Genomic DNA, 14,734 nt, shown 5'->3' with positions numbered 1-14,734 from the left:
CTTCTAGTGTTAATCTATGTAGGCTGGCGGTTTTTCCCCATAGGAATGAAAGGCCACAAGGGAATGCATTAAAAGTACATTATGATTCCTCTTGTTAAATCTCTCTCTCTCACTCACACACTCACACACTCACACACTCACACACACGTAAGAAGCAGGAATGCACATCTGATATTGAAGAGAGATCTTACTACACATATTTTACTAATGTCAAGAGCGCCCCCCTCTCTCTCTCTCTCTCCCTCCCTCCCTCTCATATATACACTGAGTGTACAAAACATTAGGAACGCCTGCTCTTTCCATGACATAGACTGACCAGGTGAATCCAGGTGAAAGCTATGATCCATTATTGATGACACTTGTTAAATTCACTTCAATCAGTGTAGATGAACAGGAGGAAATAAGTTATAGAATGTTTTTAAGCCTTGAGACAATTCAGACATGTATTGTTTATGTGTACCATTCAGAGGGTGGTCCACCACCGAAAGGACATCCAGCCAACTTGACAACTGTGGGAAGCATTGGAGTCAATATTAGGAAGGTGTTTCTGATGTTTGGTAGACTCCGTGCATTATTTTTCCAAATTTTGTTACGTTGCAACCTTATTCTAAAATGGATTAAATCGTTTTGTTCCTTCATCAATCTACACACAATTCCCCATAATGACAAAGCAAAAAATGTTTTTTTAGAAAAAAATGTTTTTCAAAAAAGTCAAGGGGTCTGAATACTTCCCGAATGCACTGTATCCTTCACTGGTTGTTACAACCCTCAGTGCTTGTGCTGCAGTAACATTTGTGACCAGAATTTGGCTACCATAGATTTATGGGAAATGTAATAGTTTATTTGGTATGTTAATTAATAGATGATGACTTGTTCAGGGTAGATTAGGACAGCACAGTAGGCTAGGCCATGAAGTAAACATGTTTTTTTTTTAAATAAAGGGATTTCTACAGCCCCCTCCTCAAATGACAGGAGAGGAGGAATTCAGTTATTTTCAAACGGAATTCCTCCTCTTAAAACAATCAGTCACTACTTTGTCTGGTGATCCGAGATAAAATAGGAAATTAGATCATCATGTGCGCTGACTTAACCCTGCCGCAAGAGAAAGAGAAAGAAAAACAGAAGAAAAAAAGGAGACACAATCTCAGTCATTCTCCGCCACAGACTTTAAACTCTCATCTGTAAACCATATTAGGAAATGTGTGGTTGTCGTGTCACTCCAGTAGGCAGCCCACTATAGGGCGAGAGGCAACGAACAATGTGTATTCAGCTCGCCTTCGCGGCTCACGCCTACTGATAACTGTTGGACATGTGACTCAAGAAGGTCAGGTCAGGTCAGTCTCTGTCTGACACAATGGACGTTTAGAGAGAAAATTAAACAATAACCCAGTGCAACCTGTTCTGGTAAATCAGATAATTTATCCACAGACATTAAATAGGCGTAGATTTTCAGGCTTACTTCCCAGAATGACCTATTCAGCAAAAGCTTGTGTTGCCCCTATTGCCTTGCCCTAGGCCTCTCTCAAAGTAAAAGGTGTTTACAGATAACGGACATTAATTTGTTGCCATTGAAACAAGAGGCACAACTTTGTAAATTGTTGTAGCCTACTTTTTCTTGTAAACGTGCACTGGTTCAGGTGTTTCCCAATAGACCTCGGTACAAAGTTTACGTTTGTAGTCGGCCTACATCAGGGATGGGCAAAACTTTTGGCTCAAGGGCCACGTCGGGATTTCAAAATTCAATGGAGGGCTGCACAGATTTCTTGGACGTAATTGTTTGTCATAATCAATCAAATGTATTAAATTGAATGTTTTCCTCATCAATCTACACATAATCCCCCATAATGACAAAGCTAAAACAGATTTTTACAAATTTTCGCTAATTTATAAAAAATTCAAAACTGAAATATCACATTTACATACAGTACCAATCAAAAGCTTGGACACACCTAGTCATTCAAGTGTTTTTCTTTATTTTTACTATTTTCACTATTGTTCTACAATGTAGAAGACATCAAAACTATGAAATAGCACATATGGAATCATGAAGAAACCAAAAAAGTGTTCAACATATGAAAATATATTTTAGATGAAATTCACTGACCTTCAATGTAGCAGAATGTTTTTGGTACCCTTCCCCAGATCTGTGCCTCGACACAATTCCTTCGACCTCATGGCTTGGTTTTTGCTCTGACATGCACTGTCAACTGTGGTACTTATATAGACAGGTGTGTGCCTTTCCAAATCCAATCAATTTAATTTACCACAGGTGGACCATCAAGTTGTAGAAACATTTCAAGGATGATCAATGTAAACAGGATGCACCTGAGCTCAATTTCGAGTCTCATAGCAAAGGGTCTGAATACTTATGTAAATAAGGTATTTCTGTTTTTATTTTTTAATACATTTGCAAAAATTAAAAAATATATATTTTTGCTTTGTCATTATTGGGTATTGTGAGTAGATTGCTGAGGATTTCTTTTAAATTCCATTTTAGAATAAGGCTGTAACATAACAAAATGTGGAAAAAGTCAAGGGGTATGAAAACTTTCCGAAGGCACTGTAGGTACATTATCGTTTCTACATACTTTCTATTTAGTTTTAGAAATACCTGCTATGCTGATGTGGTAACATAACATCTACCATACACTGTAAATACCTGCCATGCTGATGCGGTAACATAACAGCTACCATATAACATGTTATGCTAATGAGGGAACATTATAAAACACTACCCTATAAATAGCAGCTTTACAGATGAGGTCATGTTATAGACTATACTATATAAATACCTGCTATGCTGATAGGTGAGAGAGATGCAATATGAATTATAGAGTTTCCAAGATGAAGTGATGATCCATTCAGACCAGCCTTACTGGTTGAACTTTCGCAACTACATTATATGTACTGATGAAAAGTACTTCTCAACAAGGAACTATGAAGATAGCTCTAGGGCTACAGTTTTTTCTGCAATGTGCTCAATAAATATTTAACAGCCATTCACACCTGCATTTACAGTAAGCCACAATATACAACCCAGTTCCTGTCCAATATATCACCCTACATTGGCCCATAAAAATGTTGTTGTCAGTTAACAAAACAACAGAGGCCACTTGTTATTGCAATACAGGCAGGGTGCGTATAGCATAGCGACATCCTGAGGAAGTAGTTTCCCATAACAGTTTCCCATAACTTACACTAACGACCCGTCAAAGGCGGCCATCTTGGACGCAGTGTTGTGTTGTTGAGTTTATGGGGGTGCATTTGAATGTTTCCGATCAACTTTGACCAATTGGCCTAAAGTAAAAATATCACAATAAGCAATGGTGGAAAAAGTACCCAATTGTCATAATTGAGTAAAAGTTAAGATACCCCAATAGAAAATGACAAATGAAAAAGTGAAAGTCACCCAGTAAAATACTACTTGAGTAAAAGTCTAGTACTTAAGTATCAAAAGTCAAAGTATAAATCATTTCAAATTCCTTACATAAAAAAACACCACTTTTTCACCACAAATTAAGCATGTGTGTTTAGTGAGTCTGCCAGATCAGCGGCAGTAGGGATGACCATGGATGTTCTCTAGATAAGTGTGTAAATTGGACAATTTTCCTGTCCTGCTAAGCATTCAAAATATACAGAGTACTTTTGGGTGTCAGGGAAAATATATGGTTTCAAAATTACATTATTTTCTTTAGAAATGTAGTGAAGTAAAAATAAAATATGTAGTGAAGTAAAAATATAAATAGTGAAGTAAAGATACCACAAAAAAACGACTTAAGTTGTACTTTAAAGTATTTTTCTTAAGTACTTTACACCACTGACAATAAGTGATGTGAAACAACGATTTATATATACGCTTTTACGCTCATTCCTCAGAATGCAAAAACAACATTTCCTTTTGGGAAGGGACAAGGATGTTTAGGGATTGGCTAGCGGCCAAGCGCAGGCCTGTTGTGCTTAGTATTCTACTGAATGGAGTGTTTGGTGGGGCGAGCGGGAACCTTAAGTTTAATTTTTTGAAGACATCTCAGGGGTATACTACAAAGCAGCGTCAATGAGTTAGCCAGCTAAATTTGACAAACAACCAGAAATAACTATTGATTTTCTGATTCATTAAGAAAGCTTAGATATGTGTTTTTGGTTGTCAAGTCAATTAGACCATACCTATTTCAAGCTTATCCTCCTAAAAAATAAAAAGTTATTTCAGAATATTTAGCCATTTAGCTGGCTAACTCATTGATTCTGATTTGAAGTACACTCTCTGGACTGGGACTGGGCATTGTTATCACTAAATTCAATAGAAACCGATTGAGGGTTTGAGGGGCGGGGGGAGATTAAGTGGTCACACACACTCACGCGCATGCACAAGCACACATACACACATGCAAGCACACACATACACACACTCTCTCTCAATACTGGCAAAATGTTCTAATTACTAGGTTATCCTGCATGGCTAACTGGTAACCCGACATACACGGTTGTCCTCAACAGACCTTGGTGGTCAGATTCAGTGGAAGCCTGGGTCTAACTAGCTCTCACAGTCTCATGTCAGAATTAGACATTCATCCGTGTTTTTCAAATGTCAAATTTCTAAGTTGTTCCAACGTCAAATTTCTATGTGTTTAAGGTTACTTAACTACACATTTTTAAGGTTTGGGTTAAGTTTAGGCATTAACTCCGAGATTTTAAGGTTGGGTATTAACTCCGAATGGTTAAGGTAAGGGTTAAAGTTTGAGATAGGCTGAAAACAAAACTCTCAAAAACAAGTTTCTATTGCTGGATTCGAACATGCAACCTTTGGTACCAGAGGTTCAAGGTCTACTTGAAGGTAACAGCGCTCACTGTTGCCCCTAGTGGCCGGTTTCAACGTCATTCCCAGACGTCCTCAGACATGGAGAGACATCGAATACTGACTTGCATCAAGGGTGACCTGGCTGCACTCAAAACTAATATCCTGTATTACTATATTTTAAACAACAGGTGGATCTAATCATGGATGCTGATTGGTTAAAACCACATTCCAGTCGGTTTCTTTTCCACAAGTTATCACCGCCTAAAATCTATGACGTTGAAATGCCTATTTACTCTGTTTCATCTGATTGCGAAATCCGCTATCTCATCAGCTCAGCAATGTATATGCTAGAACTACACTGTAAAAAGCATCTAGACATGATCTCCCATTTATTTTAGACTAGCATTTGGTTTGCAACAGCAGAGATTTGTTGGCTGATCAATATGAGCTTGTGACAACTGTACAACTCTAACCCTCAAAGTGTTCTCTAACCACTCTCCACAAAAGTAGTGTTTGTTAGTCTTAACAGGCTGTTGATGGGTAGGGAAGTACAATTAATCATTTGAGATCATTTGAATGTCATTGATTATCTCATGAGTGTGTGTATCTTCACACTTCACACATGAATCTAAGTCATTCTTAATCACCTGAACTAGTGCCATTATGCTCTGGTCAAATGTACATTCCGTTTTGTTTTGTAAAGTTGCAATATATTGATGTTTTTCCTATTATTTCCCAAAAGCCAAGATGTCAGATCAAACTTCTACTTGTTGAGAACTGTAAGTAGAATTAATAAAAGCGTGGCAGATGCTCTGATTGGATAAAAAAAATGGAAAATGGATTTGGGATAAAATCTCCCATTCACAATGTATTTTTTTACGGCTCATTTGTTCCCTTCTGTCAACAATCTCAGCGTGTTCTTTTAGCACTGATGTCCAAATATGTATTGATGGAAACATGAGATAACAGAATACTGGATTGTTGCTGCTACCGTGGGTGTCAACTCAACTCATTTTATCTACACAACGTCTTGTTAACATATTGTTCCACTAAAAAGAGCCCCTGTGTGGTTCTCAAAAAAGCTTCAATCTCATTATCTTTTGCTTCAGAGATGCAGGAAGTTGCTGCTTGGAGCTGGAAACAAAAACAGAGGTTACTGACCTCCTTGATATGACTGTAGACACGGTTTCATGATGGATTTAGCCACCCATCGCAACCAGTTTCAACCAGCAAATACTCTGGTGTGAGTTTCCTGAAAGCTTCGTACCACTAAGTTCATCTTTCGCCCATTGCCTTAACCCCTGTTTTTGGATTGTCAATTCACAGCCTTCCTCTTCTTCTTTTTTTGGGATTGGGTTGGCGGATCACATGAAACATTTGTGATACAAAAATAAAAAAGGAAATGGGGAAAAGGAAAACAATTGCACCACCAACTAACCCTACACCTATATACCACTATTTCATAGAAATAAAATCACCACCCCATTCCACTACTTTGACCGTAACTGATCCCACACCAAGCCAACGGCCTGGGAGGATGGGACAACACCCCTCATCACACCGTGTAACTCTTCTGAAGTCAAATCTCGTATACCCAAATACTTCTCTGCAGCTGCCACCACAATATCTATCTTCTGTGATTTACGCTCCATTTCCGCGGTACAGTTGATAACTATTGCTATAAAACACTAAAAAACTGACCTTACTGAAGCATAAAGGAATTGTTGCCCTATTCCTCTGTGCTGGCACAAATCTACTACTCCCTGGGATCCTTTCAGGCTCCCTCACCCTTGACCCATCCTCCTCTACTTTCTCCACTGCCTCAGCATATGATACCTTCTGCACTACTCTGGCAACCTCAACCTCAACCTGCCTCTCTCACACCTGACACTTCCGGATCCCCAGCAACATGAGCACCCCTACTGTTGACACACACAACTTTATACACGGAAACTACACAATCCTCTGTCCCATGTCCTCCTGCACACTTCCCACATCTTGGAATCTCCCTCCTACATACTGCTGTGATATGACCATAAATGTTGCACCTGAAACACTGCAGTAGATTCGGCACAAAAGCTCTAACATGATAACTGATATCCTAGCATGGCTTTGTTTGGTTAGAGACTCTGACTCTAACTCAAAACACAAAAGGACTGACTCTGTTCCACCATGCTTCCCACCAGGCCTGCGTCGCGCCAAATGGCAGGCGTCACAAACACCATGAATTTTCAACTTCAATTCCTCCACCTCCACACTTAACGCTACCCCAGAAATCACTACTTTCAATGGTGCCCTGTTCCTAAGAGCAAATCAAGAAACAGATCTTGACCCAAGTTGCGTGACAATTCACATCCTAGCCAGTTCTGCTCTGTTTCATTGGTAGAGCTGAAATCATGTTAGTTTAGTGGGTGGGTGGGTATGGTAGATGGTTCATAGCGTCATCGGTGCCTAATAATAGTTCCACTGTGTACTGTAAGGTACTTTGGTGGGTGTGACTTCCAAAACTTAACAGTTCCTGCTGGGCCAAACCCAGATTAAACAGGGGCGCACTGTTCCTCTCTGAAACACACACGCACATACACACGGAACCATATAGCGTTTTCCATCACCTCAGCTCGAATGCCCCCCAACATAAAAAGATGAAAAAGAACATAGAAACTATGGTAAATAACCCTGATTAGCAAGAGGCTATAGATGATGCAATGTACTGATGGGCAGTAGTGGTTTTCAGATGTTTGCTATGGCTATAGACCTAGGCTACTGCAGTTTGTTGTCTGAGTCACTGTATTGTCCCAAATTTTTTTTGTGTATTTGTTTTCATTGAAAGAGCTAGGCTAATGGCCTAATTGGGGAGGCAGGGTAGCCTAGTGGTTAGAGCGTTGGACGCAAGTTCAGACCCCCGAGCTGACAAGGTACAAATCTGTCGTTCTGCCCCTGAACAGGCAGTTAACCCACTGTTCCCAGGCAGTCATTGAAAATAAGAATTTGTTCTTAACTGACTTGCCTAGTTAAATAAAGGTAAAATATAATGTTACGGGAATGTGTCCATAATTATGTTATCAGTCATTTACTTTCTATTTGTTTATGACACACAGTGACTGAGGTGTTTTCCTTCTTTGTCCTCTTTATCAAGTCAATGCATCTTTAGTTATGTGTGCATTTATGTATATAGGCTATACCAGCATTCCCCTATAGTAAGCCCTAACATTGCCTCCAGGTACTATTTGTCTTGGCTTTGTATTTTCTCTTCTTTCTCTGCTCAAAGCCCTATAGTTTTCCCCTTATCCCATTGTGCGCCTTTCACTCAGTCACAAACACACACACATTTCTCCCACCTTTCACTCACACACTCAAAACCCCCTCAAAGACGCAAATGCTCGTCCACTTGCATAGTAGGCCGGAGGCGCGCCCACGCTGTTCATAAGCGCAGCTCGGGAAGGCGTCACCACATTAAAGTTGAGCGGATGAGTATCACACACGCCGACGAGGAAAGCACGAGTTTTTAGTTCCGAACAGTCATAATATCCTAAATTGTGCTACGTTCTTTTTTAGTTTTAGTTCATAAAATACATTACTGGAATGTATCGTGAATCTTGAGCAGGCAATGCCAAACGAAGCTTTGGGTCAGAATTGTTATGTTTTTAAACGAGACGCGCATTTTGGTTGATCTTATATATAAGTATTACAATAATTGAGAAAACAACCGTGCTGAAGCAGAAACCGTTCATTTGCATCCAGTCAGTTGTGAAGACGGGCACTCTTCTTTGAAGCGCCACAGGACATCATTTGCATGAAACTGAAGCCAGGTAAGATGCGTAATTGTTTTTCACTCTATTGAACTAAAGGGATTTTTCAGCCCGTTTTGGGATTTCAGTTGATGGTACGGACCACAGCTGGCTCCATGTGATCTACAATCCCGACACCCTGTTTAAACGTTTAGAAAGGTACATAATCGTGTATATCTTGCTCATATGAAAGGCAAAGTCAAATGTTTCCAAAACCATATAGCGTGCGAGGCATATTTGCGTTTAGACTCACTCAAGGCAAAATGATGGGACGTAAAGACAAGACAAGAATAAAGACAAGACACCAATGTCAAGTTCAATAGCCTTGTTTAAGCATTGTACAAATCCCTACACACGGAGTCCGGGGAACAGCCCAGCTCGTCGATTACCTATCAACCAGATTCACTAACAGTCTCCACTGTCATGTAATGTAATTTGAGTCATGAGAAGGGAAACTGACAAACCAATTTCATGTGACTAATACTATTTTTCAGAATGAAAATTATTCGACCACGATGGCAATTTGTGGCATTTCCGAAGTACAAGCATTTACCAATAAATCAAGTTGCCTTATCCTTTGGTGCATATTGAATGTGTTAGAATTTGTGGAGTCATTGGAACGTCAATGTGCTGCTGACTTTTCCATGGCTCATAATCGGGGCCATCTAGTAAAGACGCTCTACTGAAGGGAAACCCGCTTATGTCCTCGGTGCATAATGGCATTTCAACAACTCTCCATATTTCCCAGTCTGCACAGACACACAGACCTTACTGTCTGCCACTAGGGCAGTACAGTACATCAGATAATATCCTCTGGGATTTGTCACATTGCTCTATTTACTCATGGGCATTCTTGATCCTATTAAAAAGCACTGTGCAGAAAAATGCAGCCTGACCACATTCTGAACATGGTTACGATCGGCGTTACTGTATGTGTACATGTTCACCTGTATCTGCCATCTACCAGTTTGTAGACATGCCAAAAGAACTGAACATATTTACTGTGGAAGATTACTTAACTTGTAGCCTGGGGTGGGGTGAGAAGAGGTCTGTTTTTGTGTGTGTGATAACACTATTTCTGATGTCTAGGTCTCTTGACATCTCACCAAAGCATGCCATTTATTTTTTTTAGGAGGATAAATATTATGTGTGGCAGGGTAGAAAGCGAAGCTGTTTCCTGAGAAGTGGGCTTGCCTAACAATGGCCATCATCTTGGCACAGTCGGCGGTTCGCAGTCAAAGCAACATCTGAGGGAGACTGTAGGATATGGAGAGAATGGCAGAGAAAAGAGAAGGGAGGGGGGGGAGAAAGTGCCTAACAATGGCTGGGGCCGTACAGCTCACACAATGTGCCAAGAGGAGAGTGGTGTTTTTGGGACATTCTTAAGACAATGGGAGAGCTATGTCCAGCTGGTGACGCTTAACCTCCGTTAGACAGTCCATTGTTTGGGTCTCATTGGCTCTTATGTAGTGTCTAGTTGTAACACAAGTCCGGTCAAGTCAATGCTATGAATTCTAGAACTTGCAGTAAGTACACGTCAAATCACTTAAGATTTGTATTGTAAAAAACAACAACTTTTTGTCTTCTAAGCCTACAGATCATGTGCTTGAGGTGAAGGGTAAGCCTATGACAGCCTTGGTGTTAATATGGGGAGGGGAGGGGGGGATACACCTCCACTGGACTGTCATTTGATTAGCTGTTTTTCCAGCTCAGCAGCTAGGTTGAGCTGGGTTTATTAAGACGAGGCACAGTAACTGTTAAATATTTGATGGTTCTGTACTGAATCTAGTGAGTGAATATTGATTGACTGGCTCTTGGTTGTTTTTCCACAACCCAGTTCATTGTGTCCTAACAGTCCCCTTTAACTACTGACACGTGTCCACTCTGCATAATACGCTTAAAAGAATAGTTCACCTCTCAACAACAACAAAAAATATATATTTATTTTTAGTAAAATCTCTCGAACCGTGTGTCCATATTCCACATTATAACTTATGTTATGGTGTTGGCAATTCATGTGTGATTTGTGGTAATGTATTTAACTAGGCTGCAATTTGTCTTTCTCTGTATTCCAGATCAAAACGTTGACTCCTCCAACTGTACTCGATTCAAAGAGAAAGTGGGAAATCCAACTAGGAAAAGGACTGAAGACCACGACACCTGTGCCACATCTACCACTAACCCCCCCTTGACCCCTTCAAAACCCACCCTCCTGTCCACTATGTCTCTCAATACCTTCCACCTGATGGAGACCCTCAAGAAATCCCCGGCGGCTTTACGCCGCCGTTTCCGCCGTGACCGCACAGAGTCCCTCTCCCACGGCGATCCGCTATTCAAGGTCCACTACCTGGGCACTGAGAAAATCTTCTCCCTGGATCGAGAGCAGGCCCAGGATGCCATAGCCCGTCTGCTCGACGGGGCCGCAAATGGAAAGAAGCTGAGCAAAGACCACGCCTTGGTTGTTCGTCCACGCTATGTCGAAGTCAAAGAGCTCAGCACAGGACGCCAGCTCACTAAGACGTACCTCCAGGACATCGCCTACTGCGCGGCCGACGCCACCAGACCCAACGTGTTTCTGTACATCTGTAAGCAGCGTGGGCAACAGCTGCAGTGCCGGGTGTTCTGGTGCAGCCGGGCAGAGCGGGCACGGGACATGACGGCCTGTCTGGCACACTCCTTCCAGAGGGCACTGAGTGACTGGCAGGGGGATGGCGGAAGTACCGGTACACTGACTCCAGAAAAGGTTGGGGTGAAGGAGGGAGAGGATATGCCCACCACCCCTAATAGCTCCAAAAACTCCATGCTAACAGCTAGCTTAAGACGAGGTGAACATGGCCTGAGCACCTGATACACTGAAACATTCAATTGAAATCAATAGAAACCAACATTTTTAGGCAGGCAATCCCCTTACCGCCTATCAGTAGGGGAAACTTTCAAAGGGATCAATTGATAGTCTTCAGTTAACGCATGAATATGTATGTACCTGTATTTGCACATTTCACTGTCTTTTTCTTGAGAGTTGTATGTGCTTAAAATCAAGCCCAGTCAGCACATTTAACACCCTCTCTCACTCCTGTGTCTGTTTGCAGTCCGTTGGAAGAAGAGGAGGTCCCTGTCTCGCAGTCCACTGAGTGCCATGATCAGGAAGAGATCCACCTCAGACATCTGGCACTGAGACAACTGATCCCCAGCATGACACTAAACTGATGACACCCACAGAGACTAGTTACAGCACGTAGGGAGGGAGGGAAGAGACGAGGGATTGAAAGAACCCACCACTACTGGACTCAACAGGACTGAAGGGTGAGAGAAGGAGATTAGTGCTGGACTTTCTTTTAAATGGGACATTGCCTTAGTAAGTCTACAGTACAGTTCATGACTGAAATGAACATTTAGCCTACAAACCGGGACAGTTCATGACTAGCTGCCTTGGAAGACCTGGGAACAAGGCATTGGGTTGATGGTGTGGTACTGTAAGCTGTTTCCAGCATTCACCTCCGTTGCCTTGTGACTTGCTTTCACTGTTGGAAAGCTTCAATGCTAAACTGCTAATATCCATTGCCATTCCAAGGCACTTGTTTTCTAGTGGCCTTGCTACTCTAAACTGCCAGTTATGCTTTCGAAGAAAGGAGCACATGGTCTTGTGTGCCTTTTATAACTAGGTAAGGATATGACCAAATATATCCCCAAACCACAATCTTCTCTCAATGCAATGCTGGGTATGGGCTGGAATGGTTGAAACTGGTTACAGTCATAGCAATGATGGTTGTTTTTTTTATAGTTTAAAAAAAATGTATTTCAAATAAGTTTTTGTTGTTAGCTTATGGATCATCAGCCTGTACCTTTTTTTTTTTTTTTTAAGGGGCGAGGAACTTTGTTTGAGCTGACCCTGCAATGTGAGCTCCATGTTGGTCTTGGGAGAGGTGTTACAAAGTGTGTGTGTGAGGATTCATGGGGCATAAAGGGTTCATTTGAGCCGACCATAGAAGAACATCTGCTGAGTTGTCGTAGGTACATGGTAGGCTGTGTTTATAGGCAGAACTGTAATTAAGGCTATAAGACATGAGAACCCAGGGTTTATCGTGTGAATAACTCACGACTAAGACCCAACATGGAGGATCAGGGAAACGGCCATTAGGAGGATGTTATTCACGATAATTCCTGGGGCCTGATTGCTTTTATAAAACGGTTACCATTTTTTTTTTTAAAGATGTGTTTTCATTCAATGTTATTTTAATGAGTAAATGTGTTTTATTTCATCCTTCCACCATGGCGATCTAGCCTGAGCAAAAGCCAGTTGTTAGTTCTGAAATAATGAAGTAGCTAGCCAAATGAGCTGGTCATCCAAAAAAGGTTGCCATGCAGGCTAGCTACTTTTCCTTTGCTAGTTAGCTAACTAAAGCTGACACTATCACATCAAGCAGCTGAAATAATGGCAAACTATGTGCATTTTAGTTTGTTTTACCTTTGTTTCTATTGCCATTTCTTTTGACATATCCATTGTTATGACCCTTTATAAATAAATTTTCCTGACTAAGAGAAGCTGTCAGTCTTGTCACTCGCAAGTATAACCTGCAACATCGTTGCACAAGTCGGGGGCAAGCAGCAAGGTTTAGACAAACCCAAACTGTTGCAAACTAAATGCTAGCCTAGTAGTGTGGGGAAATAATGTTTTAACACTATTTTACAGGAGAAATGAAGTTTATAAATTGCCTGGCTGGGCTGTGGAATTCTAATGGAACTGTTAAAGGGAAAATCAAATGATGATGTGGCCAGTCATTGACAGTGCATTTTATTCCAAGACTATGCTAACTCTGTCTTCACAAATATTCTGAATTTGAATGAGCCTCACGGCTTATGTATACTATAGATGCAATATCAACCTACTTATTCACACTAAATCCTCCCTTACAGGCGTTAGTGTTTGCTAGAACAGTTTTTTTTCTCATAATGATGAACCAGTTAGATTTATATTATTAGCAGTTTATTTGGAAAAATCACTCATCTGTGATCCTCACTATTCCGGTGTATGCAAAGTAGTAAAGTTTTTGTCACATATACCGGATAGGTGTAGTGAAATGTGTTCCCCGGGTCAGATATAGTAGTTCAGCAGCCCTGGAGAAAATTAGGTGTAAGTGTCTAGTTCAAGGGCACATCGACAGATTTTTCACATTGGCGGCTCAGGTATTCAAACCAGCGACCTTTCACTTACTGGCCCAACGCTCTAACCGCTAGGCTACCTCTGTTCCTCTGTGGGGCAGGAACGTTGGTTTGAACTGTTCGGGAACTTCTGTCGTGCTCCTGCATTCCAATGGGGACACTAGAGTTCACAAATCCTCATTGGCCCCGCCCCCAACCTCTCCTCTCTGTCTGGCCTAACCTACTGTAACCTCATGACTTTGCATGTTTCATAGCATTAGTGTTAGTGTGGCCCCAAGCTCAAATACCTGTTTCTCTTACACACGCTCTCTTGCGCCTCACACACTTCCCCACATCTGCTTATTCCATACATTAAAGACATCTATACTCAGGCAACCATTATGAAAAGGTCACATTACATCCCAGCTTAATTTCTCGACGAGATACTACAGTATGCAGTATTGTATAATTTAGTTTCATGACAGCTGACTGGTGTTTTGTGTAGAGTTTACACAGGAGACTGCTTGTCTACGAATGGGGTGGTATGGGGGCTATTCTACATTTGAGCCCCTACCTATCCTCGGGCCAACCCCCCCCACACACACACACATTACACCTTACCATTTTAGTGACAAATAAACAAAAGGTTAGCGATGGCTATCTGCATGTTTTACAGTAAAAGGTGCCTCTGTTTTAAAATGTTATTTGACTTGACAGGTTATGCCATTGATGTCAATGGATGTTTGTTTAACCATTTATTTTTAATGACTGTATTCTGATGTATCTCAAACTACACTCCAAAGATGAGGTTGTGCCATTTGTAAGTGCATGCTTTAAGGTCTGGTTTTATGTTGCATATTTAAATATTTAAATGTGTTCTATGGAATAATAAACATTTATACAATGATACTGTATGTGCTTGTATATTTGAAAATGTATTTTCTACCTTAACTGAAGACACAGAGCATCAAAACAGCCAACCTCAGGCCAAACCAAGAGTCCTGTACCACAC

At 41.1% G+C, this 14,734-nt stretch overlaps 1 protein-coding gene across 1 annotated transcript; it reads left to right on the top strand.

The window, feature by feature from the left end:
* The first annotated feature begins 8,236 nt into the window (after positions 1–8,236).
* LOC115133520 (uncharacterized) lies at positions 8,237–14,629 on the top strand. The gene is made up of 3 exons (XM_029666795.2): positions 8,237–8,604; positions 10,659–11,408; positions 11,673–14,629. Exons 1-3 carry the CDS (start codon positions 8,589–8,591, stop codon positions 11,756–11,758), a joined length of 852 nt encoding a protein of 283 aa, XP_029522655.1. The 5' UTR covers positions 8,237–8,588; the 3' UTR covers positions 11,759–14,629.
* Positions 14,630–14,734: the final 105 nt, after the last annotated feature.

Source organism: Oncorhynchus nerka, linkage group LG8, assembly GCF_034236695.1.
Source record: "Oncorhynchus nerka isolate Pitt River linkage group LG8, Oner_Uvic_2.0, whole genome shotgun sequence".
Lineage (NCBI taxonomy): Eukaryota > Metazoa > Chordata > Actinopteri > Salmoniformes > Salmonidae > Oncorhynchus > Oncorhynchus nerka.
The sequence above is the reverse complement of the archived record's forward strand: the minus strand, read 5'-3'. Positions and strand labels throughout refer to the sequence as shown.

Excerpts from the sequence above, each read along its gene's own strand:
- LOC115133520 (XM_029666795.2), top strand. Across the intron at positions 11,409-11,672 it reads AACAGCTAGCTTAAGACGAG|TCCGTTGGAAGAAGAGGAGG; the intron begins GTGAACATGGCC and ends GTCTGTTTGCAG.